The sequence below is a fragment of the Myotis nattereri genome (genome assembly GCF_964212035.1).
Source record: "Myotis nattereri genome assembly, chromosome: 10".
Classification (NCBI taxonomy): domain Eukaryota; kingdom Metazoa; phylum Chordata; class Mammalia; order Chiroptera; family Vespertilionidae; genus Myotis; species Myotis nattereri.
In genome coordinates, this window is record NC_138085.1 from 29,013,870 (window position 1) to 29,041,377 (window position 27,508).

General features: G+C 42.1%; 2 protein-coding genes across 3 annotated transcripts in view; one reads left to right on the forward strand and one right to left on the reverse strand.

Annotated features, from left to right (window-relative positions):
- Positions 1-5,853, reverse strand: part of SMYD1 (SET and MYND domain containing 1) — a gene marked incomplete at its 5' end in the record, with an annotated part of 40,321 nt that extends 34,468 nt beyond the window's left edge. Inside the window, one exon of the mRNA XM_081101297.1 lies at positions 5,717-5,853. Within this exon, the coding sequence (XP_080957423.1) occupies positions 5,717-5,853 (137 nt within the window). The remainder of the gene's footprint in view (positions 1-5,716) is intronic.
- Positions 5,854-9,204: 3,351 nt separating this feature from the next.
- On the forward strand, positions 9,205-26,476 carry KRCC1 (lysine rich coiled-coil 1). 2 transcript variants are annotated; one of them, XR_013996539.1, is made up of 3 exons: positions 9,205-9,487; positions 21,070-21,183; positions 24,943-26,476. XR_013996539.1 is itself a non-coding variant. In XM_081101409.1 (3 exons), the coding sequence occupies exon 3, from the start codon at positions 24,965-24,967 to the stop codon at positions 25,715-25,717; it is 753 nt and encodes a 250-aa protein (XP_080957535.1). In that variant the 5' UTR covers positions 9,359-9,677; positions 21,070-21,183; positions 24,943-24,964; the 3' UTR covers positions 25,718-26,467. The 2 variants fall into 2 exon arrangements, 1 of the variants encoding a protein (XP_080957535.1); XM_081101409.1 differs by having other exon boundaries at positions 9,359-9,677; positions 24,943-26,467.
- The last annotated feature ends 1,032 nt before the right edge of the window (positions 26,477-27,508 follow it).

Consider the following 27,508-nt stretch of genomic DNA (forward strand, 5'->3'; position numbering starts at 1 on the left):
CAGGAGGCAGCCGATCAATGATCTTCTCTCATCATTGATGTCTCTCTCTCTCTCTCCCTCTCCCTTCCTCTCTGAAATCAATGAAAATATATATTTTTTAAAGAAATTGTTTTTTTGTTTTTTTTAATTAAATCTTTATTGTTCAGATTACTACATTTGTTCCTCTTTCTTTCCCCCCCATAACTCCCCTCCTCCCAGTTCCCGCCCCACCCTCCGCCCTCACTCCCCACCCACTGTCCTCATCCATAGGTGCACGATTTTTGTCCAGTCTCTTCCCGCATCTCCCACACCACTTTCCCCCCCAAGAATAGTCAGTCCATTCCCTTTCTATGTCCCTGATTCTATTATAATCAACAGTTCATTCTGTTCATCGGATTATTTATTCACTTGATTCTTAGATTCACTTGTTGATAGATGCATATTTGTTGTTCATAATTTGTATCTTTATCTTTTTCTTCTTCTTCCTCTTCTTAAAGGATACCTTTCAGCATTTCATATAATCCTGGTTTGGTGGTGATGAACTCCTTTAGCTTTTCCTTATCTGTGAAGCTCTTTATCTGACCTTCAATTCTGAATGATAGCTTTGCTGGATAAAGTAATCTTGGTTGTAGGTTCTTGGTATTCATCACTTTGAATATTTCTTGCCACTCCCTCCTGGCCTGCAAAGTTTCTGTTGAGAAATCAGCTGACAGTCGTATGGGTATTCCCTTGTAGGTAACTGAGTTTCTTTCTCTTGCTGTTTTTGAGATTCTCTCTTTATCTTTTGCTCTTGGCATTTTAATTATGATGTGTCTTGGTGTGGTCCTCTTTGGATTCCTTTTGTTTGGGGTTCTCCGCGCTTCTTGGACCTGTAAGTCCATTTCTTTCACCAGGTGGGGGAAGTTTTCTGTCATTATTTCTTCAAATAGGTTTTCAATATCTTGCTCTCTCTCATCTTCTGGCACCCCTATAATTCTGATGTTGGTACGCTTGAAGCTGTCCCAGAGGCTCCTTACACTATCCTCGCATTTTTGGATTCTTTTTTCATTTTGCTTTTCCGGTTGGGTGTTTTTTGCTTCCTCGCATTTCAAATCATTGACTTGATTCTTGCGCTCCTCTGGTCTGCTGTCGGGAGTCTGTATAATATTCGTTATTTCAGTCCGTGTATGCTTAATTTCTAGGTGGTTCCCCAATATAAGATCGAGGGTCTCATTAGTTTTCTTGTAGATCTCATTAAGTTTATCGGCGGCTTCTAAACAGTTCTTGAGAGACCTTAAAAGTGTGGTTCTGAACTCTATATCTTCCATTGACAATTTTGTCCTGTTTCTTTGTCTCCGCATTTTGTTATGCTTCCTTGGTGCACCCCCTAGTGGTCTTTGTGCGCAGTCTTATAAACCTTGATTGCTGTAGCTAATACCAGGGAGGGTTTGACCTCCAGGCCAAGTGGCTGTGAGAATCAGCTGTGTCTGCAGTGAGAGAACTTCTGTCCTCTAGGGCGGTGCTAATCTAACCTTTGCCTGAGGCTATCCGGCAAATGCCTCTGTGCAGGGCTTGGGCAGGGCGGGTCGCACAGGATCAACAGGGTGGGCTGGAGAGAGCAGTTATGGCGGCTCTGGGTCCTGTCCCCAGGGGATCTGCCTCTCTGAGTCCCAGCAACGGCTGCAATCCTCAGAGAGAAAGCTGCACTCGCTCTGACCGAAGCCAGACAGTCCCGCTTCTCCCGTTTGAGTCTGGGTCCCTAAAGACTCGCCCGTATCTGGAGCTCAGAGTCTGCGACTCCCTCCCGATTGAAAACGCCAACCGCGCCCTCCGCCGCCAGCCCGCTCCACGCACTCCGCACCTCAGAATTTGACTTCAGCACTGCGCCTCCTCTGAGTGTCCGTATGCGTTTCTCTTTCCTCCTAGTTGTAGGACTTCCACTCAGCCAGCGTTCCTGTGGTTCTGGGTGGTGTCCCTTCCGTTTTTTGGTTTCACTTTTGAAGTAGTTGTGCAAAACAGCAAACTCCGGCGTTAACCTATGCCGCCATCTTGGTTCTCCTCTTCCCAGCACAACCAAGAAATTGTTTTTTAAAAAAACTTTTGAAACAGGGCAAAATAGCCTTCGCATTGGGCCTATAGCAACATTAGATCCCAAAGAAAAGTTTGCAGAGATAACAAGAAAGCAGATATTATGACTATCAGACTGAAAATTACAAACATTCTTTAGAATTAGTGTCACTATGTTAGCTTATCTGCACCAATAAAAATGCCTTCCTTCCATTAATGTAATTGTTCCCCTTCCACTTCCCATCCATGCCCATTGCTTTTGTCTCCTGATCAGAACACAGTTTGGGTTTCTGCCTGAACCAGTGTGTCCTGAATAGCTATTCTTTTTTCTTTTCTTTTTTTTAAATCTCAAATAGATGCATGTTGCCTCTCACTTTTGGCCTTTTATTTTTAGGTTCACACCTGGATTCGAGCCGGCCTCTTTTATAGAATGACTTTTGTGGGTGACCCAGTCCTACCTCCTCAGTCAGGTTTCTCATCTACAGTAAGTAGCGAAGTCTCACAGAGAGGGAGGACCGCATGTACACAGTCACCCTTGTGCACCTCTCCAGGCTGGCTCAGGTATACCCAAAGAAAGAGTCTACCCTCACCTTTGCACTGATAAATTTGGGCAAAACACCTTTCAAAAGTATCTCTTTTAGATTTAAAAAAAATTATTTTAAAGATTATTTACCACAATCACCCTAATTTTTATTACTACTGAATAATAATATTTTATGTAGCAGTTTATCTGTGATGTCCACTAAGGTTGGTTTTGTAGTTATTACTTCAAATGAGTGATTAGTTATTTATAATAACAAAAACATGTAAACAGCCTAATTATCCAGTCATAAAAAAAGAGGATAGCATCCAGCCATTAAATACTATGCTTGTGAAGAGTGTCTAGTGATACAGAAGATAATTAAATTATTGAGTGAACAAAGAAACATAATATTTTGTAAAATAAGATTCCAGCTGAGTAGTAAAAACAGATGCCCCTCTTTTTAAACAAGCTGGAAGAAGCCAGCAGGTGTAGCTCAGTGGTTGAGCATCGTCCCATGCTCCAAGAGGTTGCCCGTTTGATTCCAGTCAGGTCACATGCCTGGGTTGCGGGCTCAATCCCCAGTGGAGGACATACAGGAGGCAGCCGGTCATCAATGTTTCTGTCTCTCTCTCTCCCTCTCCCTTTCACTCTCTCTAAAAATCAATTTTTAAAATAAATAAAACAAACTGGAAGGAAATAAACAACAAGGTTAAGAATGTGTAAGATATATTTTTTTAAATATATTTTTATTTACTTTAGAGAGGGAGAGATAGAAACATCAATGATGAGAGAGAATCATTGATCGGCTGCCTCTTGCATGCCCCACACTGAGGATTGAGCCAGCAACCCGGGCATGTGCCCTTGACCAGGAATCGAACCATGACTTCCTGGTTCATAGGTCAATGCTCAACTGAGTCATGCCAGCTGGGCCTAAGTTTTACTTTTATACAAGAAGGAAAACTCATTCAAATCCAAACATTCAGGAAAGGGAAACTGTTTGTCTATATTTCCTTTGGGGAATTGGAGGCACCAGTGAAGGTGTGCTAAAGAAGGCAAAATGACAGCATCAACATCGTTGTTCAGAATTTTTGTGTTTCTAGATTTTTATATCTAATTCTGAATACAGCTGACTCCTTCACTGTACTCACCTCCATCCCCAACACACCCACACACACATAAATTAATGAAGTAGGACAAGCTCCCTCTGAAGAGCTTTACTGTCACCTAAGCCCCTTATATTCTTCAAATGGTGGTCAGCCATATGCCCCATATGTTCACTGCCTTTCCCCTGAAAGTCTCGGTAGGCAGAAAAAAAGAATTTCTCCAGAATCAGATGTAATCAAATTATGTCTGAAAAGCAATGTCCATTCTCAGGATGATCAGTCCAGTGAGCCAACCTCAAAGCCTAGATTATCAGAGGCCATCCTGATTCAGGCCCCATAAAAGGCAGGCAGGTCACCCCAACTTTGGGTTCAGAGAAGTTTGTCATGTTTAATCAATGTGTAAGTGGGTTTTTTGTTTTTTTGTTTTTCGTTTTTAAATAAATATGTAAGCCCTAACCGGTTTGGCTCAGTGGATAGAGCATCAGCCTGCGGACTGAAAGGTCCCAGGTTCGATTCCGGTCAAGGGCATGTACCTTGGTTGCAGGCACATCCCCAGTGAGAGGTGTGCAGGAGGCAGCTGATTGATGTTTCTCTCCCATCGATGTTTCTAACTCTCTATCCCTCTCCCTTTTTCTCTGTAAAAAATCAATAAAATATATTTAAAAAATAAAATAAATAAATACGTAAAAAATATTTTTACAAAGAGAGAAAGGGAGAGGGAGAAAGAGAAAGAAACATCAATGTGAGCGTGAAACATCAATCAGCAGCCTCCTGCACGCCCCCTACTGAGGATCAAGCCCACAACTCAGGAAGTGCCCTGACAAGGAATCAAACCAGCAACCTTTAGGTGTACAGGCAGAAGCCCAATCAACTGAGCCACACCAGCCAGAGCTAAAATAAAGATTTAGTATAACTTTAAAAGTATGAGGTGTTGCCCCGCTAGTTGTCAATAGGGGATGAGACTCTTAAAAGTGTGTGGTCAAGTGTGAACAGGGTATGGGGAAATGGGAATGTAAATCTAACAGAGCCACTTTGCAGAGCCTGTTAAAACTGGTAACAGCACACCTGAGGGCACAGCAGTCCCTCCTCTGGCCATATATCCTGGAGAGTCATCACACATGTACTAGTGGACATAGGCAAGGGTTTTAACCTCAGAAATGTTCATTCTTATGAAAAATTGGAAACCACAAATGTCTTTCAATGGGGGAATGGATAAATAAAGTTTCACATGTTTACAGGGTGGAATATTTACGGCAGTTAATCCAGATAGCATATGGGTCAACATGGAGATATCTACATGTGGGTAAAAGATGTAGATCTTTGTGGATTTAAAAGATTATCTATAGACTTATAGTTCCCATGAGAATAAGTATCAAAAACATGTTTAGTGAAAAAGAGTAAGTTCTAGAATGACATCTGAAGAATGATACCATTTCTGAAAAAAAAAAAAGAATAGACAAACTACAGCTGTACATTTTGATAAGTGCAGATATATGTATGTTATAATACAAGAACATTCTAGATTAGAAGGAAACACCTTAAAACCATTACAGGGATTATCTCTGGGGAAAGATAGAGGGGACTGGGATTAGGGGTGGGAAAGGTAAAAAGGGATTCCAGCTTTGTTTGTGAGATTCTAATTTTTCAAAGATAAATGCATTCCAGTGTTACTTATGTATCTACAATTCCTTTTTAAAGTCTCCCCAATTAGGAGCCTCCTGTAAGAAAGTGTTTTCCACAACACTACACCGATCTTCCCTCCTTTCCCTCCACGCTCACCACACCCAGCACACCCACTCAGCCCAGTTCACTGGCGTTGTAAGGAAGTGTCCCAAAGCCCTTGCTCGCTTTTACAACCCTCCGAGGGACCAGAGCAAATCACATTGGCAATGAGTCTTTGCAGAAAAAGTTATGTCAGCAAACAGCTGGCAGAAACGCCATTTGGTTCCAAATGATCCCATGGGTTTTATCTCTCTTTCCTGATGATTTTGAGAGCAAAGTATTTTAGAGTTTGGCACTAGCCAAACCAACAGGAGAAAAGAAGGCAAGTCCCCACATTTCATACCTGTCGAAAACCACTGCAGAATAAGCCCGCTCGGCAAAGATGACGTCCGAAGCCCAGAACTCCTTGGTGGCCTTCAGGCCCCTGCCCTTGCCTTCAGAAGTGAAGACCGCCACGTTCTCCATTTTCCCTATTGTCATCTCACAGGCTTTCAGGCAGCGGGGCAGATCCCTAACACTGAGCCAAGCCTCTTGTCCTCGCTGCTATTTTAGCACCTTCAGCATCCCAAAGAGCAAGCCTATAAATGGGCAGGCCACCTCCCCTTCCCCACCCCGCTGGCCACTGGGCCCTCACCTCCCCCTCTGCCCCTTTTCCTGGAGGCAGGGAGGGGAAGGACAAGAGGACAGTGATGTGGGAAGGGTCTCACTCATCACCCAGCAAAGCTGACAGAGCAGAAGATGACCATGGGCTCCTGCGGCTCGGGGATGGGGTCGGAAAACTTGAAAAGCTCTTTTGCAAGAGGAAGCTCAGTCCTGGTGGCTGTGGTGTTGAGCTTTAGTTGGAATAGGGAGTACTTGTTCACTAAGGTATTTTTAGCATCCAGATGCCTCTGTCAATCCGAAGCAGACAGCTGAAAGGGTCCAGGGGAAGAGGCGATGCCTGCTGCCCTGGGACCCTGCATCAGTCAGGTTTCCACTTTCTCAAGGGAGGTGGCCCCTTGTCCCCCTGCCTTTCGGAAAGCTACAGGTGGGTGGCAGACACCGAGCCACCCCTTTGGCAGACACATAACAGTACTAGCTAGGCTCCAGGGGCATCTCTCTTCCCCAACATTACTTGGGGCATAGAGGTCTGGAAATTACCTGATCATGCAGGTGTGCTAGGTGCTGGGTGCTGGGTGCAGGCTATATGAGAGGAGGCAAGCCTTGGAAATAAACACCCTATTTCTATCTATCAAATCTCCATTAACATGTGTTTACTGCCAGGAAAATAATCAACCTGCCCTATGCTTCTTACCCAGGAGTGAGGACACTGGAGAAACGATTCTAAAATCTCCAATGAACTAAGTACCAACTCTCGCTCAGGTTGAAAAGGAAGATCCTTGCGGATCTAGGGCTGTAGCTTATCTTCCACGTAGTGTTTTTGGTTTCTGGGATACATCTATTTCTGGGAGGCCTCCTCTGGATCTCTGTGCATGCGGTCCTTCTCAAGCACCAGCTTCTGAGTCAGATCTGCATTTGAATGCTGAGTCTACCACTAGGACTTTGAGATAGAAGCTGTAAAACAAGAATGATAATTTCTGCCTCTCCTCCACATTGCCAGGACACGATGAGAAGTCTGCACCCCAGAAAAGGGCCTTCACCAGACTATGCTGGCACCCTGATCTAGGACAGCCAGCTTCCAGAACTGTGAGAAATAAATTTCTGTTGTTTATAAGTTACACAGTCTGTGGTATTTTGTTATTGCCACCCAAATGAACTAAGACACGAACCTAACCTAATAAGGGAGAAATATAATGAAAGTTATCCTATAATAAATATATATTCATTGTAAATTAAATATGTCAGTGTGCTCATTATGCATATGCTTGGGTACAACTACACTAGGAAATATGATAAAGTCAGATGTTTGCTCCTAAGTAGAATCACAGTGATAGTTGAGAGTTGGTTGAATCTGGAGACACAAATTCCACACATTGTTGTATGTGACATGGTTTCCTGAAATGGTGAATGGCGTTTAGTCAAGGTCTGAATGAATAAAAGTATAATCTTCCTTCAGTTAACAAGAAGTTGCATTCCTGGGAAATGTTGTGAATTTTAAAATTTTACAAAAGCTACTCTATGATTGAATATAAAACAGAATCCTGAAATGAGCACCTGGATCTTTGAGGCTGTGCAGGATGGGCAAAGATTCTTTACTGTATCAGGGTATCCCTTGCTTCCCAAGACATCTAGCATCTTTGTCCAAGGTCAATGAGGCAAGGGGTGTTGGCACTGTTATCAGTCTTTTGGCTGGTAATAGGGAAGGGGACACAGGGCCCTGCTATGCTGCATATCAACACAAATCCTATAAGGTTTTTTCCTCATCTGCCCTAGTTCTCCCTCACCTCCATTTCAAAATCACTGTGAACGACAAGATCAAGGAAAAAGTGCTTGTGTACATGTAGTAGAAGTTTAAAGAAATGCATGGGAATGAGAAATGCTTCATTCAGGATAGTATTTACTTTTGAGGGAAGGAGACGTTCATTAGAAAGTAGGGAGAGAGCAGCATATACAATGAGTTGAGTTTGTACAATAGCTTGGTATTTACGGGAATCAGTAAAGGTTGCTGGATCATAAAGTGAAAGCAGGGTGGGGAAGTGGAGGCAACAGGAAGAAAATGAGGCCAGGGAAGTGAACAGGAGCCTGGTAGGACTCACTTTTGACTTCCCCTACAGACAATGGGAGCCAGTAATGGCTTCTAGAAAGAACCCTTTGGCAGCTATATGGACAGTGGATTGGAGTTGGTGAAGTCAGAGGAGGGGTGTCTGTTAGGAGCTACTGCCCTGGTTCTAACACAAGATGATGAGAAGCTGAAATTAGTGGCTGTGTGACAGGAAAGGATATCCAAGAGTAACTTGCACCGTGCACCAGGAGATATGCCCATCAAGAAATGGGTAGAATAGCCTTAACCAGTTTGGCTCAGTGGATAGAGCGATGGCCTGCGGACTGAAGGGTCCCAGGTTCGATTCTGGTCAAGGGCATGTACCTTGGTTGCAGGCACATCCTCAGTAGGGGGTGTGCAGGAGGCAGCGATCAATGTTTCTCTCTCATCGATGTTTCTAACTCTCTATCCCTCTCCCTTCCTCTCTGTAAAAAATCAATAAAATATATTTTTTTAAAAATGGGTAGAATAGTGTACAGCAATAAAACAAATAAATGACACATATACTACAGCTTGACGAACCCCAACATGTTGAGTGAAACAAGTCCCAGAACTGCATAGGGAGAGACATAAATCTTATGAAATTCAAAAATAATCTAAACTTTGTAAAGCTACATGTATTTGTGATAAACATATATACGTAAGGAAATGACGACTACAAACAGGATAGTGATTTCTTTGGGAGTTGGGGAATAAGATGGTGAGATTTACATGAGTTCATGTACATACATGGTTACATACACATACTTGACAGAGAGGAAAGGAAAGAGGGTGAGAGAGGGGTGAATGGAGAGACAGAGAGATTGATTTATGGACCAATGATGACAGCGTATCAGGACCAAGGATTTTGTTTAATCTACTCTATGTACTAACGGCCCTAGCAAAGGAAAGAAAGATTAAGCAGGAGACGCTCTAGTTTTCAGATGCTCTGGAGTAGAACCCGCAGACTCCAGACTTTTATTGTAGGTGGGTTTAGATTCACTCTCTGACAGATTGGAGGCCCCGCGTGCTTCTCCTTCTGGGCAACAGGGAGGCGGAGGGTCTGCTAAGGAATAAGGGAGTTGAGCCAAATGAGCGCTGAGCCCCAGACAGGCGGGCGAGGGGGCGGGGCGACCGGAGGGCGGGGCGAAGGGCCGTGTGGGCGGGGCGACCGGCGCAGGCGCAGTAGCGCGCTCCCCGTCATGGCGCCGGCGCCGGCCAGTCATCCGCCGCTGGTGGCGGCGACTTCCCCTCCGGAACCCCGGTCTCCGCCTCCTCCTCCTCCTACCCCGCCTGCTCGGCGGCGGAGGCGGCGGTGGCGGCAGCGGCGGTCCCGGCCTCTCCGCCACCTCCACCTCGGCCTGTCTCCCGGCCGGCGGCGTTGGCGGGGAGGGGGACGGTAGTAGTAGACGCCCGCCCCTGCCTCACAAGAAGGTGAGTGCCCGCCCCGGCGGCGGGGGCGGCCCCGCCTTCAGCCCCGCGACTCCGCGGCCCCGAGGAGGCCCGGCGCGCGCCGAGGGGGCAAAATGGCCGACCCGGCGGCCCGAGTCCTCCCGCTCTCCACGCCCGCCGCCCCGGAGGCGTGTGGAGGGGAAGGGGCGCCTCGCCAGCCGAGGACGCCGAGGTGGGCGTGAGAGAGGCGGCCGGGGAGAGGCCGGTGGGTCCGAGTGTCAGGGCGGAAGGCGCACCGAGGAGGCAGCCCGAGGTGGAGGGGACAGACAGACGGACAGAGGCCTGAGACGAGGGGAGCCCGCCTCCTGGGAGAGGGACACCTCCGGGAGGGCCCTCGGGAGCAGCGGGTAGGGTGGGGGATAGGCAGTCACATGGGAGCTCGAAGCCGTGAGGACCTGGAGAGGAGGCGGGAGGGTGTTTTTGGTTGTGAATCCGCACCCGAGGCCATTCTTGCCGAGAGAGAATTCATTTGGAGAGAGAGGAAGGGAGGGAGGGAGAGACATCCATGTGTCGATGAGTTGCCTCCTGCGCGGCCCCGACCGGCCCTGGGAGCCGAAGCCTGCAGCCCAGATCTGAGCCCTGGACCGGACTCCCACCCGCGACCCTTCGGTCCGCGAGGAAGGCTCCACCCACCGAGCCACACCGGCCGGGGCGGCGCTGAGGTTTCTGCAGGATCACGTTGGGGTTTCCCTTGGCTTTTGTTAGGGTAACCCCCTGTTAAAAAGAAGCTCCTAAGACTCACAGGCCTAGGGATCTGACCTACCAATGTCAGATAAGACCACGGCGGACATCAGTGGAAAACAGCAGTAACCGCGGGCAGTGGGGAAAGCGCTGAGCTCCATCGGTTTGCGCAGGCGCGACGGGGGAGGTGGGGTCACGTGGATGCAGGGAAGTGACAGATGACAGACACGGGTGGTGAGTGAGCTCAGCGGGCTGCGGCGGCTGCTGGCATTAGGGAGGGAGGGGTCTTCCTCCCAAGTCACGGGGTCTCGGGCCCGTGTTTCCCGATCGTTGCATTTCAAGGGAGTGGCATTGAGGTCCTTGAGCAAGACCAGCCTGGAGTGTAGGAGACACACATGCATCTGCGAGGGCCAGAGGAGGGGTTCGCAATTGAAAGCCCGTTTTAGTAAGTACTCTTAGAGAGAGGCCAGGAGCACGTTGAACTCATCCGTAATCGTGTCAACAATAAAAATAAAGTTCATAAATAAAAAAATGTTAAAAAGAGATCAGGAGCCTGTCATCAGGTGCTGGCTGGAACGAACAGTAAATTTCTTAGGACAGTCCTGAGCTTTCCCTACCAAACTCAAAAGGCCATCCCAGGAATTCACCGCAGGCTGCTGAGACCCTGGTTAAGATCTGGGCAAGTTTCTTGGTGCAGGGGTTTGGGAGGAGTGACCCTGCCAAAAGTTTTGACAGTTCTCACCAACACATTTCCTACAACATGAAAGGCTATTTCCTTTCTTTTTTTTTTCCATTGCTTTTTCAGAGAGGGAGGGAGGGAATGGCAGAGAAAGGGGGGGGGGGGGAATGGATATGAGAGACACATCCAATGTTTGCTTCCCTCATCCCTGAGGGGGGTGGGGGGTTGGGGGGGGGGGAGAGGGGGCGAAGGGAGAGGAAGCAACCCAGGTACCAGTCCTGGACCAGGAATCGAACCTGAGACCCTTCAGAGCCCAGGCAGATGTTCTAACCACTGAGCACACTGGCCAGCGTGAAAGGCTTTTTCTTGTTTCCATCTAAGACAGTGGTTCTCAACCTTCCTAATGCCACAACCCTTTTATTTTATTAGTTAAAATATTACAAATGTGTCCTCATTCCCCCCATTAAACCCCCATTCTTCCCCCCCCCCCCAACTCATGCTCTCATCCCCAGGTTGTCCATGTCCATTGGTTTGTCTTATATGCCTGCATACAAGTCCTTTGGTTGATCTCTTCCCCTTGCCCCCTCCCTCCCCTACTTTCCCTCTGGGGATTAATAATCTGATCGCTGTTTCTGTCTTTGGATCTGTCCCTGTTCATCAGTCTATGTTGTTCTCTATATTCCACAAATGAGTGAAATCATGAGGTATTTATCTTTCTCTGACTGGCTTATTTCACTTAGCATAATGCTCTCCAGTTCCATCCATGCTGTTGCAAAAATGCCACGACCCTTTAATACAGTTCCTCATGTTGTGGTGACCCCTCCAGCCATAAAATTATTTTCGTTGCTACTTCATAACTGTAATTTTGCTACTGTTATGAATCTTAATGTAAATATCTGATATGCAGGATGTATTTTCATTGTTACAAACTGAACATAGTTAAAGCATAGTGATTAATCACAAAAAACAACATGTAATTATATATGTGTTTTCCGATGGTCTTAGGCGACCCCTTTGAAATGGTCCTTTGACCGCCAAAGGGGTCGCGACCCACAGGTTGAGAACTGCTGATCTATGAGATGTTTAAATTCTTACAAGACTATACCTGCCAACAGCTTATTCCAAACTGAGATAAGGCTGTAAAGATGGAGTTTGATCCTACTGCAGAAGATCTCAGTAAAACATTTAGTCATCTTCATTTTAATAATTAACTTTTAGTATTTACTGTATTGCCTTAGGTTGCTTTTTTGTCTATACAGTGAAAGATGGTGGGAGCCAGAATACCTTAGAATAATTCCCTTCTTCTGGAGGGACAACAGTAAATATAATAGCCTCATAAAAATAATTTTGTTTTTACCCTCTTCCATGATATATTCCATTTTTGTGTGCTTTTCCGTAATCTTTTAACACGTTTCACTTTAGAGGACTAAAGTAGTAAAATATACATTTATTTTTTTATTCCTCACCCAAAGACATTTTCGTTAATTTTTAGAGAGGGAAATGAGGGAGAGAGAGAGAGAAACATCAATCTGGGAGAAATAGCGATGGCTTCCCTCCCACACCTATCAGGCCTGGGGTCACACCTGAAACCCAGACATGTGCCCTGACCGGGAATTGACTCTGTGACCTTTCAGTGTATGGGAGGTCACTCCTCCCAACTGAGCCACCCTGGGCAGGGCTAAAATATTAATTTTTTATGACATTTTGTAAGCACTTTATATAAATTTCATTCACTAAAAATGGAAATTAGAAATAACCAGATTGTGTTCCATTAAATATCTTAGGGAGGGCAATTTGGAAGACTAGATTTAGTATCTAGTGAGATAAAAAATAAAATCTGGATTATTTGTTTTCATATCACCAACAAGTAAGCCTGAGCAGTTTATAGGTGTCAAGACTATAGTTCAATTTGGCTGTCGTAACCAGATCACAGGAAGACTTGGAAACAGTTTCTTATCGAAAAAAAATTTTTTTGACTGACTGCAATTTCTGTTGTTTTGATTGGTTTGTGTGTGTGTGTGTGTGTGTGTGTGTGTGTGTGTGATGACTAAGTATATGCAAAATTACTAAAGAATGTCAGTTCACGCAATGCTAGCAATAACCTTTTAGACTTCTGGATGTCATAAGGAGTCTTTGCCAGTAATAGGTCCTAGTGCTGGTTTCTCCACTAGCTATCTGACCCTGAGTAAGAACCAAACTTTTCAACTTTCACGGTCCTAAACTTCTTTTCTTTGGAGTTTTGTCATCTGTGGGAAGGGGTAATTGGATTAGCCCAATTGGGTGGTTTTGTCCCCAGACCCCACCACAGAGGACATTTGGCAATGTCGGGAGGTGTTTTTGGTTTTTACCGCTGGGCAAGGAAGCATAGTGAGAGCAGGTGCTACAGGTATCTGTTTGGTATAGGCCAGGGATGCTGTAAGATCCTGAAATGCAGGGCGTAACCATACACACACAGACACAGCAAAGGATTCTTCTACCCGAAAGTCAGTAATGTTGAGGTTGAGGAACTCCACTAACCAAGTTCTGGGGTCCTTGACAGTTTTAAAATTGTGAGCTGATTTATAATTTTGTATTGATAATCATTCCACATCTCGGTTCTGTACTAGACTGGCTGTTCATAAAACTATGAACTTTGACCAAAAAATGGCCATCAGATGGCATTCAGAGAGTAATGAAATCTGTTGATTTAGGATTGAGACTATTCACTAGGATTTAAAAAACAATATGATTTATTTCAGTAACTGTTCAGTTAACTGATACCTAACAAATGGTAAATATTTGATATGTTATACTCTAAAACAGTAGTAACAGGCCCTGGCTAGTTAGAGCATGGGCCCTGGCACAGAAGGGTCTCAGGTTCCATTCCAGGCAAGATCATGTGCCTGGTTTGCAGGTTCGATCCGGACCCCAACCTGTTGGATGCAGGAGGCAGCCAAAGTGTGTGTCTCCCCCCCCCCCCCCGCCCCCCTTTCTACGATCTAAAAATCAAGGGGAAAATATCCTGGGTTGAGGATTTAAAAAAACACTAAGATTCAATATATTTTTAGTTTAGATATTTATAAAAGCCTTAAATAATTGACGATTAAGATTACATGGACAAGAAGAGAAAAAAGTGTTGCCTCTTTCTTAACCAGTATCTTATTTTTCTTTAAAAATTTTGTTAGGAGATCGTTCTAGGATTTTAGCAATTACAAAGATCAATAGAAATCTGTAATATGAGATCTAAAAACAAAAAACAAAAAAACGCTAAGCTAAATGCAATGGTAATGAAAATAGTGTCAGATTTAGGGGAAGTGATCATTTCACTGTACACAATAATCACAGTCTGTTCTTCAAACTGTAGAATGCTACAACCTTTGTAATGAGTAAATAGTATTCACTATGTAAAATAATATAAAATTTAAAAAGGTAGCATCAAAATTTTCTGAGGGAAGATTTTTCAACACCTAGAACTTACTACTATGCCATCTTTCCTCAAATGGTCCTGTTGCCCACCATGTTTACAGAAGTTTGGTACATATGTAATTAGTTCAAGAGCCCAACTATGTTAATTTGTAATTTTGTAAGGAATTTCATGGTACATTAAATACCTGTAAGTTATTTAAACCCAGTTTCACATAGAGGAATTGAGCACATGAAGGAATGGGACATAAAGGAAAAGGAAGGAGAGATGTGAAAGATATTGATAGAATCTGAGTTCATTCCAAATCACATTCATCTTTTTTAATACTATGCTTCTCCACTCCACTTCCCACTTCCCTCCCGGGGAATAATTACAACAGCAATAGTAACTTACCTTCCTCTTCGTTACTCTCTGACTTCAATGGGATGAAAGCCTTAGAATTATCCGTGCTTCCCCACTCTTCTGCCTGCTCTCTCCCCAGCTATCAAAAATTCCTTTAATTCAGTTTGCAGAATGTCTCTTATATTCTTCCCTTCTTTTCTGTTCTCACTACCACAATTCGGTTCAGCCCAATAAACTCTTGCCTGCAGCACCCTCCTTACCATTATCCCTATTTTGAGTCTCTTCTTTCCCTATTGACTGCAAAATTAAATTTAAATGCCCAAATAAGACCTATTATGATATGGCCTATTCTACTTTTATAGCACTGTCCTTCTCTGCCTTATGCATATCTTGTTTTATCTAAAGTGGATATGCCTTTTCTAATGCCTTCCTTCCTCCAGAATATCTTTTCTTTACTCATTTTTTCTTTAAATTTTGCCTGTCTCCTCAGGATCAATTCAAATCCATTCTCCACAAATCCTTTCCCAACTCCTAAGCAAGAAGATATTGTACCTTCCTATATTTTATAGCACTAACAGGTTTTTATCCTGCATTGTAGTTCTTTGCATATAATTTTACAAAATTGTAAATTCCTTGATATTAGGAATTGTCTTCTTCCCTAATTTATAATTCTCAATGAGTGGGACAACCATGTACAATAGAAAGAGTCAAGATAAACCAAAGTTTAAGATCCAGCTCTGTCATTTGACACGTGACAAGCTATTTTAATCTCTTTGTATCCTGATGTCTTAATCTTCAAAATGTGGGAAATTCCAGTTATCTTTGAGAGGTAAAAGATGGAAAGAATAATCTATTACCTTGTTTGGCACACAGTAATCAATAAATATCTCTTTTTCCCTATCCTGTCCCACAGTACCCACCATGCTACCTTGAAGACAAAATTAAATTAATAGTGATAAAGTTTAGTAAAGCCCAAAGGCATGGAGAACTTCACTAAGTTGTGTTATGGGAATTGAAAAAATGAAGAGATCGCCCAGCTGGTAAATGGCTCAATTAGGTGGGCATCGTCCAGTGCACAGAAAGTTTGCTGGTTTCATTCCCGGTAGGGGGCATACGGGAGGCAGCCGATTCAGGTTTTGCTCTCCAATAGATGTTTCTCTCTAAAAAACAATAAACCCTAACAAGTTTGGCTCACTGGTTAGAGCATCGGCCCTTGGACTGAATGGTCCTGGGTTCAATTGTGGTCAAGTGCACATGCCTCCATTGCAGGCTCAATCCCTGCATGTGGGTGGCAACCAGTTGATCTGCCTCACACCAATGTTCCCCCCCTCCCCCACTCTCTCTAAAAAAAATTTTTAATAGGAATTAACTTAAAAATTTTAAAGAAAGAAAAGTTAAGAGGTAGATTTGATAAAAACTTTATAAGGCAAGAATTGACATGAATCAGGACTTGATAGGGAGAAATATGGCTGAGATTTTGAGCTTGGGAATATGATATGTTTAATGGAGATAATGACAAAGTAAGAGGTTGGTGAGTGAAGGAGTTAAAGGTGACTGTCGACATAAGAAAACGTCCAAACCTATAGGGAATTTTTATGAGTTTATTTGAGCCAAACTGGTAACATGCCAGGAAGCAAGATCTCAAATGCTACAGAGAGTAAGTTTTGCAGTTTCGTTTATGCATTTGAAATAAGGAAGGAACTAAGGAAAATTACACGGGGGTGGGGGTGGGAAGCAAAGCAGGGATTGAATTACAAGATAGTTAAGGTGATATGCTTTCTTGAGGTGTGGTTATTGCAAAGATACATTGACCTAGGTCAGCAGTTTTTAACCTTTTTCATCTCATGGCACACGTAAGCTAATTATTAAAATTCTGTGGCACACCAACAAAAAAACAAAACTTTTTGCTGATGTGACAAAAAATAGATATAATTTTGATTGATTTACAACCCTTTTTGCTCCAAGTGACTTTTTTTTATAAGTTTTTTTTTTAATTTCAGAGAGGAAAGGAGAGGGAGAAAGAGAAACATCAGTGAAGAGAGAGATTCGTTGATCGGCTGCCTCCTGCACGCCCCCCAATGGGGATCGAGCCTTCAACCCAGGCATGTGCCTTGACTGGTCCATAGGTTGGAACCACTCTGGCCAGGTCAAGTGATTTTTTAAAAAATCAGGTGCCTAGTCCTGGCCAGTTTTTTCAGTGGTTAGAGCGTCAGCCCTCAGACTGAAGCGTCACAGGTTCCATTCCAATCAAGGGCATGTACCCCAGTGGCAGCCTCAAGTCCCGAGCCCCAGTCTCTCTCACATCAATATTTCTCTCTCTGTGTCTCCACCTCCCTTCCACTCTCTAAAAATCAATGGAGAAAATATCCTCAGGTGAGGATTAACAAAAAATAAATAATCAGGTGCCTATATTTGTGTGTAAGGATTTCTGGTACCAAAAATTAGCCAATCAGAAGCAACCGTATTATGCAACATAACCAGTAAGATGCAACTCTGTTAAATGACCTATATATTTATGGTTCAAGACAGGTCAGCGTGGCTCAGTGGTTGAGCATGGATCTGTGAACCAAGAGGTTACAGTTCAGTTCCCAATATGGGGTGCAAGAGGCAGCCAGTCAGTGATTCTGTCCCATCATTGATGTTTCTATCCCTCTCCCTCTCTGAAATCAATAAAGTGGTCCCCTAAGGGGGATCCTCCTTTAAAAATATAAAAAGAGAGAGACAGGGTATTCACACCCTAAGGCTATTATTGTGTTGGCTGTTGTCTTTTTTTTTTTTTCTTAACATTCTAAGGCAGCGGTTCTCAACCTGTGGGTCGAGACCCCTTTGGGGGCCGAACGACCCTTTCACAGGGGTTGCCTAAGACCATCGGAAAACACATATATAATTACATATTGTTTTGTGATTAATCACTATGCTTTAATTATGTTCAATTTGTAACAATGAAATTGGGGGTCGCCACAACATGAAGAACTGTATTAAAGGGTCGCGGCGTTAGGAAGGTTGAGAACCACTGGGGAAAAGAGGTCAGTGCCCATCTGAATAGTCAGGTATTGCATGTTTAAAAAATCCTTGAGGCACACAGGTTGAAAAGCTCTGATTTAGAAACAATGCATTGTTTTATGCACAGAAACAGTGGTCAGGGCTTGTTTAAAGCAAAGATGAACCTTTTACTAAAAAGTTGTATGCCGGGGCATGACTACCCACCATGACCTGCCCTGATAGGAATTCATGGTCAATCCCCCTGTGAGATTAATTTCCGTAGACCCTCTTTTTTTCCGTCCAGTCCACACAGCTTAAAACATTCACTTTCAGGAATTAGGCAATCTGGTATTAAGGGTTGAATAGAGAGGGAAATTGTTATAATTTAGGGTATCCTGAGCTTCCAAATGACTAGTTTTCAGAAAACTTTCCATCTGTGCTAGTTTTAGTTGTTAGAATATTTACGTGGTGGTATTGAATATTTTTAATGTCACATCATCATGTTCAAGTTGATTATATTAATTCTGATTCAAGGAAAGTTCTGAAAGTCTTTTAGTTAAACTTTTTACCTTGCCTGACTTAAGAGTCAAATATAATTTACATTATATACTTTTAAACAACTAAAAAGTAATTTAAAGGGATAATATATATTATAGAGAAATATTTTTAAATATTCATTAAATCCTTTATGATATTTTTCTGATTTATAATTCTTGAACATAATATTTTTAAGCAAATCTTTTAATCTATACACTGGTATTGAAAAGTAGGCTTAGTTTGAAGATTTCGTGTAGAACCTTTAAATAAAATTATAGCATTTTTAATTACAAAGTAATATATGTTCTTTGCAAAAATTTAAACAACCCTGGCCAGTGTGGCTCAGTTGGTTGGAGCATCGTCCAGTACACTGAAAGGTTGTGGGTTCAGTTCCCAGTCAGGTCACATTCTTCGGTTGTGGGTTCAGCCCCTGCTTGGGGTAGGTACAGGAGGCAATAAATCTCTCCTTCTCTCTCCTTTCCTTCCCCTCTCAAAAAAAAAAAAATCAATAAACACATCCTTAGGTGGGATTAAAACAAATTTTAAGCAATACAGACGTGTGCAGAGAGCAAAATGTTGAGTGTTCTCCCATACTCTTTTTTCTAACCCTATTTCCCAAACTCCATTAAGTTTAGTGTATATCTTTTTGGATTTTTCCTATGGGTGTTGAGCTAATACACAAGATGAGACCATCAAATCGGACTCAAATGAATCTGTAATATTACCTAGTATCAAGGTTTACTGATTCAAGGGTACAGGCAATCAAGAGGCTTTAATGAAACAGCAGTGTCTAACACATGACCATGATTTTCCCACATTGATCATGTACCTCTGACCCAGAATAATAGATGAGGTGTCTGAGAGTCACCTCACACAGTGGAAATGTTAAAATTATGAAGCTGCATTTTAGCTTATATGACAGTCTTCAGGAAGTTATGCCTCAGGGATCCTGGATTTACCTATTATAGGTCATCTTTAGCCAGGAACATCTTGCTGAGAGCATTTCAGATAAAGTTACCCTCCTCCTAGCAAATATCATTTGACTCTTTACCTGAGGTCCAGAGATCACCTGCCTTCTTCCCTCTTCCTCCTCCCAGGAAGGGAGTGACTGGATTACAGTCCAGCTCTAACTCCTCCGTACAGTCAATACATGTGTATATATTTAAATTTTTGTTCTATATGTTGAATTTTTATATTAAAATTGAATTTTAGATCAATAGGTAGGTATGTAGGTAGATGTAGTTCTATATCTATACACAGTTAATATATCGGGCATTTCTCTATGTGGTTCCAACACATTTATTTAAATGGCCATATGGGAAGTATTTTGGTGTTCCATGATTTGCATTGTATTTATAAACTAGTAAAGTTCCATAAGTAAATTTCAACCATTAGGAACTCTAGGTAGTAGTATAGACCTCAAGTGTAATAGGGATTAATTTTAACATAGATTATTTACTGTGGTGATAAATACTTTTAGAAAATATTCTAGAAGTTAATATGTGAATATGACTGTAGCTATGAGTGGCTTGTCTAATCCTTGTTTAGTGAGCCTTGCTTATGGTCATGTTTGTGCCAAATGTGGAGGACAGTTGCCTACCATGGGTAATGATGGTTTGTGGTTCCTTCATGGGATTCTCAGATGACATTAGTGGTATAACTCTAATTAGTGACTATCTTAAAATAGACTGTATTTCTTGAGATGGTCTTCTATAAGAAAACAAAATTCAAGGCCGGATTTCTTAGACCAGTCTCTCAAAACTAGTACCCCAGATAATTTCCATAAAGTCCAGATTCCTACTGGTGACCCAATAACTTCTCCTTCAGAATAGAATAGTTTTTTCTGGACTAAGTAAAAAAAAAAAAAATGTATGTGTGTATATATATATATATATATATGGCTAATATGCAAAGTGTCCCCTCAGGAGTTTCATCATTCGCTATGACATGCTCTGACCACCTGAGGTTGGCACGGAATGAAGGAAGGCCCCAGCCGGCAGCCAGGGAAGGAAGGCCCCAGCCGAAAGCCAGAAGGAAGGCCCTGATCTCAGGCCAGGCCTAGGGACCCTGCCCATGCACGAATTTCATGCACTGGGCCTCTAGTATTATATTTATTATCATAGGCCTACTAAATGTTTTTATACCAAAGTTCTAATGAGCAAAAAGCTAATAGTATGGTCTTCCAAGCACTCAGGAAATTAAGATTTGACATGGTATATGAAAGGATATCTAGTTGAAAATTAAAAGTACTATCTTCAGGACTCTTTCCCCTTCCCCACATGGGAGTCTGTGCTGTGAGATTCTTTCCCCTTCCCCACATGGGAGTCTGCACTTGTTCTTCAATAAATTTCCACCTTTGTTATACCATCTTCAAAAAAAGTTCTGCCTTAAATTTTAATATGATCTATCTTACCTTCCTTTATTTTAGTCATAAATACCACTTGACTGAACAAAGAGAACTTTTTACAGATACCTTTTGTAAAAGGCATATCTGGAGTAGTAATATAGTTTGAATCACAAAGGATTTCACATTATGTAGTACGTTGAAAATAAAGGGCTTCTAAATCATAGGATTATTTCTACTGAAGCTGATACTTTGATTTGAAAACAAGCAAACTATTTTTAAACTCTTAGTTCAGACTAAATATATTAAAAATTATGAGGTGTAAATTTGGGGTCAACTTTGTTCCAAAATAAACTAAATATTAATTTTTCCAGGGTAAAATATATGCTCAAAAAGAGCTTTACTTTCAGATTTCCAGGAAGCAAAATAAGCAATTGAAGATGGAGTTTGTGAATTTTCAGATGATCTTTGTTGATGATATAATTCTAAACTTTGAATGCTTTAATCTTTAAACAATATTTTGGTTGTTTCCAGGTGACTAGGAGTGAAGTTATGGACAAAAATTATTTTTCTAATCTTTGTATCATGTTTTCTAGCTCCCCAGTTGTTGCACAGTCTCACTGTTTGGGGGAAGTTTATGCTAGAAAACTGAAGGCAATTAATGGGTGAATATGGTCAGATTTCTCCACCAAGTTCTCAGCCTGATAAGGGTAAGGTTCCATTTACCTCTTTATTGATCTCTGCACCATCTGTGGTCTTTCATGACTCCTTTCTTTTATTTAGCATGTCTTCAAGCTTCATACATGTTGTACCATATACCAGTACTTCATTCTTTTTTATTGCTAAATAATATTCCATTGTATGAATATCCACATTTTATTCATTCATCAGTTACTGAACATTGAGTTGTTTCTACTTTTCAGCTGTTATGAATAATGCTGCTATGAACATTTGTATACAAGTTTTTGTGTGGATATAGGTTTTCAGTTCTCTCGGGTGTATACCTAAGAGTGAAATTGCTGGGTCATATGGTAACTGTATGTTTAACATTTTGAGATATCCTAAACTGTTTTCCAGAGCAGCTACAACATTTTACATCCCCACCAACATTGAATGAAGTTTCCATCCATACACTTAATATCATTTGTCATTTAGATGATTTGTCATTTTGATTAGTAATTCTAGTGAGTGTGAAGTAAGATCTTTTTTATCCCTGTTCTTTTTTCTTTTTTATTGATTTATTGGAGTGACATTGGTCAATGGAGTGATAGGTTTCAGGTGTACAATTCTATAACCCATCATCTGTTCATTGTATTGTGTATAAAATCTTTTTATTATTAAAATTTTCAAAACAGAAAGTAGAGAAAAGTAGTATGAGCACTCATGCACCCATAATTCAGTTTCAATAATTATCAACACCTCTTCAATCTTGTTAGTGGCTTTTTAAATACAGTTTTATTAAATTATAGTTGATATACAATAAGCTGTACACATTTAAAGTTACACAATTTGTTGTTTTTTGGCAGATATTCCCATAAAATTACCAACACAATCAAGGTGGTAAACATATCCATACCAAAAAAAAAAAATGCCCTTTATAATCATTCCCTCCCACCTCTTCATGCTTCATCTCACCGTAGTTACTGTTAAAAAAAAACACAACAGTCACTGTCACTACAGGTTAATTGCCTTTTCTAAAGTTATATGTAAATGGTATCATGTAAGTACTCTTTTGTTAGACTTCTTTCACTCAGCATAATTATTTTGAGATTCTTCCATGTTGTTGAGTGTATCAATAGTTTCTTTCTTTTTACCACTGATAAATATTCATTATATGAATACTAGAGGCCTGGTGCACGAAATTCGTGCATGGAGGGGGGGATCCCTCAGCCTGGCCTGCACCCTCCCGCAATCCGGGACTGCTGGCTCCTAACTACTCACCTGCCTGCCTGCCTGCCTGATCACCCCTAACCGCCTCTACCTGCCTGCCTGATCACCCCTAACCCCTCTGCCTGCCTGCCTGATCACCCCTAACCCCTCTGCCTGCCTGATCACCCCTAATTGCTTGCCTGCCTGCCTAATTGTCCCTAACCACTCTGCATGACTGCCTGATCACCCCTAACTGTTCGCCTGAATACCTGATCACCCCTAACTGCTCCCCTGCCTGCCTGATTGCCCCTAACCATTCTACCTGCCTGCCTGATCGCCCCTAACCACTCTGCCTGCCTGCCTGATCACCCCTAACCGCTCGCCTGCCTGCCTGATCTCCCCTAACCACTCTGCCTGCCTGCCTGATCACCCCTAACTGTTCACCTGTCTGCCTGATCGCTCCTAACTATTCACCTGTCTGCCTGATCACCCCTAACTGCTTGCCTGCCTGCCTGATCGCTCCTAACCACCTCTGCCTTGGGCCCCGCCGCTGCAGCTTCATCCAGAAGGTCATTCTGCTGTCTGGTCTAATTAGCATATTACACTTTCATTATTATAAATACCAGTATTTATTTGATTTATCCATTTGCCTGTTGATCAACATTTGGTTGTTTTCCTTTCTGGGGCTATTACAAATAAAGCTGCTTTAAATATATATGTATATATAGGTCTTTGTATAGACATATATTTCCTTTTCTTTGGGGTAAATATCTAGGAGTAGAATAACCAACCCCAATAGTAGGTTATCTGTTTAACTTCTTCAGAAACTGCCAAACTGTTTTGCGGGAAGCCAATCCACCCTTGCTGCTTGACACATTCGCTATGGGGAAGAACAATCACGCTTAAGCTACATAATCTTTACTTAGGATAATCACCTTCAGTTACTTCCTTGTAGCTTTATAGAACAATAGAGTAACCTTGGAATGGAGAGAAGAAACGCCCTAACCTTTGGAATAGAATTGATAGGATTAAAATCAACTGGTATAAATACAGATGTAACAAGACAATAAACACAGAACTTGGCTGGAGATCCTGGCTAGAGAACCTGGCTAGGCTGCTGATCAACTGAACGCTGTCTCTGTGTCATTCCTTCTTCACTGACTCTGTCCACACCTTTGGGAACCCCTGGACCTGCTGGGGTTGGACCCCAACACTGTTTGTGAAGTGCTTGTACCATTTTACATCCCCACCAATAATGTAAGAGAATTTCAATTGTTGTGCATCCTCACCAACACTGGTATTGTCAGTCTTTTTCATCTCAGTCATTCTAATATATGCATGGTGATATCTCATTATGGTTTTATTTGACATTGACTTGACAGCTAATGATAACCTTTTCATTTTTTTTTTTTTTTGGCCATTGCATATATTCTTTTCTGAAGTGTCAAATTTTTGTAGATATTTAATCAAATATTTGTTATATTATTCTATTCAGAATTGTTATACTATTTAAGTTGAATAGTAGCTAAATTTTCTAACTCACCAAATTAGGCTTCATGTAGACTTCCTTTTTAATCTCAAATGTCCAGATAAGATAGCTGATCATTAGTGACTCTGGGGTGCTATGTTAGGCTTATTTTTCTTTTAAAGGGAGGACTGTTCAATTTTGCACAGGTTATGCTAATTTTTGGAGATAAAATGTATCACCAGAAATATCTAGGAATTGTCATCTCATAATCAGTACATTTTCTGCTGTATTTGTACTTAGGCAGGATTTTAGGCAGTGTAAAGAAAGAGAAGCAGGAATAGTAATGTTCCCCCTCCCCCCCCCCAAAAAAAAGTCAAACAAGCAAACAAAAACTAGTATATGTACTCTTTTTTTCTGAAACTTTTCTGTGCATCAATTTAATTCCCTCTCAGCTTTCACCTCCATTTCCTCCCTTAGCCCTCCCATCAGTAGTTTGATAGAGAACAAACCAGAAGGCATCCTAGAATGCTTTCCCACCAATCAGAAGTAGCGGAATGAAATCCAAGTCCTACATAGAAGAGACAGAACTCTGTTCTCTCATTTTCCCTCATGCCCTGTATCTAAGAGTTTTATCTCATAGCCGAATTTCCAATTTCTAGTATTCCCAAACCATTTTATAAACATCCTTTTATTTTTTTTAAGTCCTATCGTACTCTAGTCAGGTGAGTATGTGTGTTTATTTAATTTTGTTTGGGAGAAAACAATATACAGAAACTAATCAGAACTATAGAAAATATATGAACATTTAGATCAGTCTACCCACCATGTATTCCTATCATACATCTCTACATACCTTACATTTTTAGCCCTACAACAAAATCTTATATGTCAGCTCCTTTCTGCCCCCTCATTCCTCTTCTGAGAAAGATCAAGTCTCTTGTGAGTAGCCTAGGAGATATTTGATTATGTTCCTTTTTGGCATATAATGTCATGATATTTAACTTTTATACTGAATTAGGTTTTAATTTGTTTGGACTTCTGTGTTTTGTATTTTGTTTTGAAGCTCTCTTCAAGAACAAAGATATATTCAGAATAAAATAATAAAAATAAATTTCTTTTATCTTCTTTACAGAAAATCCCTTGTTGTCAACCTAATGAAGCATTCAAAGAAGACATCTGACTCTTTTCAAGATGAACTTGAAGATTATATCCAAGTGCAGAGAGCCAGAGGCTTAGAACCAAAGACCTGTTTCAGACAGATGAGAGAGGGCTATTTGGAAACCTGTAGGGACAAAGAAGAGGTTCGTTTCAGACCCAGGTACAGAAGGTTTGATCAAAGACTCCCAACTGAAACCATCCAGACCCACCCAGGGTCACGCAGTGTTTCACAAACAGTGGAAAACCAGTTACCTCAGTGGCTACCAGCTCATGACAGCATGGGGTACTGTCAGTTCACCAGGGACTGTTTCTCAGGAAAACCAGCACCCCTAAACGTTAGTCATCAAGGGTATAATTATAGCTCACACAGAGTCGAATCTAGAGTTTACAGGCACCTCTCAGAAACCAGTGCCAGTGCCCGGAAAGCCGGCCATGAACAGATACAGGAGAAGAGGAAACGGCACCCAGGAGGAGGCAGAGAAAAATCGGAGGAGCAGCAGCCCGAGCATAAGAGGAGAAAAGGTGGTGAGGAAACAGATTTAGACAAACACAAGAGCTTCCAGAAAAGCAACACAGAGGGAGGAACAGTCAGGATCAGTACGGAAAAGCTTAAGAATCAGAGGGAGAGAAAAAGACGAGATGTGGCCTCTAAGAAAGAGGATCGTAAGCGTAGAAAAGAGAAAAAGGAGCAAGGCACAGAAAGGACGGAGGAGGAAATGCTTTGGGACCAGTCTATCCTTGGGTTTTGAAGCTCTTGCGTTGATTCTCCTGCAGTTAAACTGAAAAATCATTGAGGAGCTTGGTTTTATGATGTTCATGTTCATAGCACTTTTCTCATGGAACAGGTACTTTCACTTCTAACAAAGGCCAAGTGAACAAAGCATTTAGGCCTTGCCGGGTAGCTCAGTTGGTTGGCGTGTGGTCCCAATAAGCCAAGCTTTCAGCTTCAATCCCTGGTCAGGGCACATACAAGAAGCAACCAATGAATGCACAAATAAGTGAAACAACAAATTGATGTTTCTCTCGTTCTCTCTCAAATAAAACCTTTAAAGTACTTAGTATGCCTGATAACTCCAACATGGAAATTACTTTTCATTTTCTAGAAACTTCATTACATTTTTCTTACATATAATATAATTTCCCTAAATGAGAGCAGCTTTGCTTTTATTCATCAAACTGCTATGATGATGGAAATATTTTTCTCTTGGGAAGTCATTTATTTTAAATTGGAGGATTAATAGGCTTTGTAGAATCTATTTCTTAATTGGGTCTGTTTTAGTTTGGGGTGTGGTATTTTTATATTCACTAGTTTTCTCAAGTCAATTTACGTTTTTTTCCTCTGCTAGATATATATTTTGTTTGGGTTTTTTTTGAAGCTCTTTATATTTTATAGATTGAATAATGAATACATTAAAATAATCTTAGGTTACATATAGTTTTAAAAGTTTCAAAGAGTATACAAAATCCATTTATAGTAAGTGTTTATAATAAAGTTCTGATTTCTACCTGTGTTGTTCTGGATCAGTGATCTGTTCCTGTGCAGTGATGAGCTCCTTCTGGGGGAGTAATAACAGCAGTTAGGACGTAAGAGGCAAGGTCTTGTGGGCAGGCCACACTGCAGTTATGGAAATTCCTTGGCTGCTGCACCTTGCTCGTTCATATTCAAAACCACTTTATCCCTCTCCCTCAGTCCTCTTTCATGGAACCTGTCTCCCTCCTTTGCTGAGCTGCTGCCTTACTCAGCCTAACCACCTTACCCAGCCGCCTAAATCACACAGACACACACACACACACACACACACACACACACACACACGTACACGTCTGTGCCCACCACTCTCTGAATATTCTCTCCTGTACTCTGAGGCCGGTGACTCTCCTTCACCTGGAGGCCAATGGTAAACCTGTTTCTTCCCCTACGGTCCCTCCAGGAAGTCCTAGCCCCCCTGGAATCCCGCCAGCACCTATCTGCAGGGTGCCTCTATAGACCACACCTCTTGGATTCTATCCCCACTCCTTAAAGGGGCAGGTTCAAACTTCAGACTTGGAAGGAGACTGGACTACTCCAGTGTAATCTCTGAGCTTCAGCATCCCTCCGTGTAAAATGGCCAGAGCAATGCAGTTTCCTTTATGGTGGCTGTGGGGATGAAATGTACAACGTTCAGTGCCTGCCAAACCAGGGCCACCTAACACCAGCTGTTACTATGAATTCTGGTCTCCAGGCAATCCGGGATACAGCTGGGTACCCGTCCTGCCTGTGAGGGTCGTCCTTTTATTTACCTTCGCTCCTGGAGGAGCCAGCTCAGTTACTGACTGCCCTGCCTCAACCATATCCAGGGGAGATAGCACGGTGGGGAGTTCTCCGCCCCTCCCTTCCTCCTAAGTCAGTGGTTCTCAACCTTGGCTGCACATTAGAATCACCTGGGAACCTTTAAAATCCTGATTTCTGGGCCTCATCCTCCGGAAATTCTGTTTCTTTCTTATGGGGTGAGGCCACAACATTAGTAACAAAGAAACAGAATTTCCAAAGGATGAGGCCC

Bases quoted from the DNA above. Each gene is read 5' to 3' on its own strand.
- KRCC1 (XM_081101409.1), top strand. From the start codon at position 24,965: ATGAAGCATTCAAAGAAGACATCTGACTCTTTTCAAGATGAACTTGAA.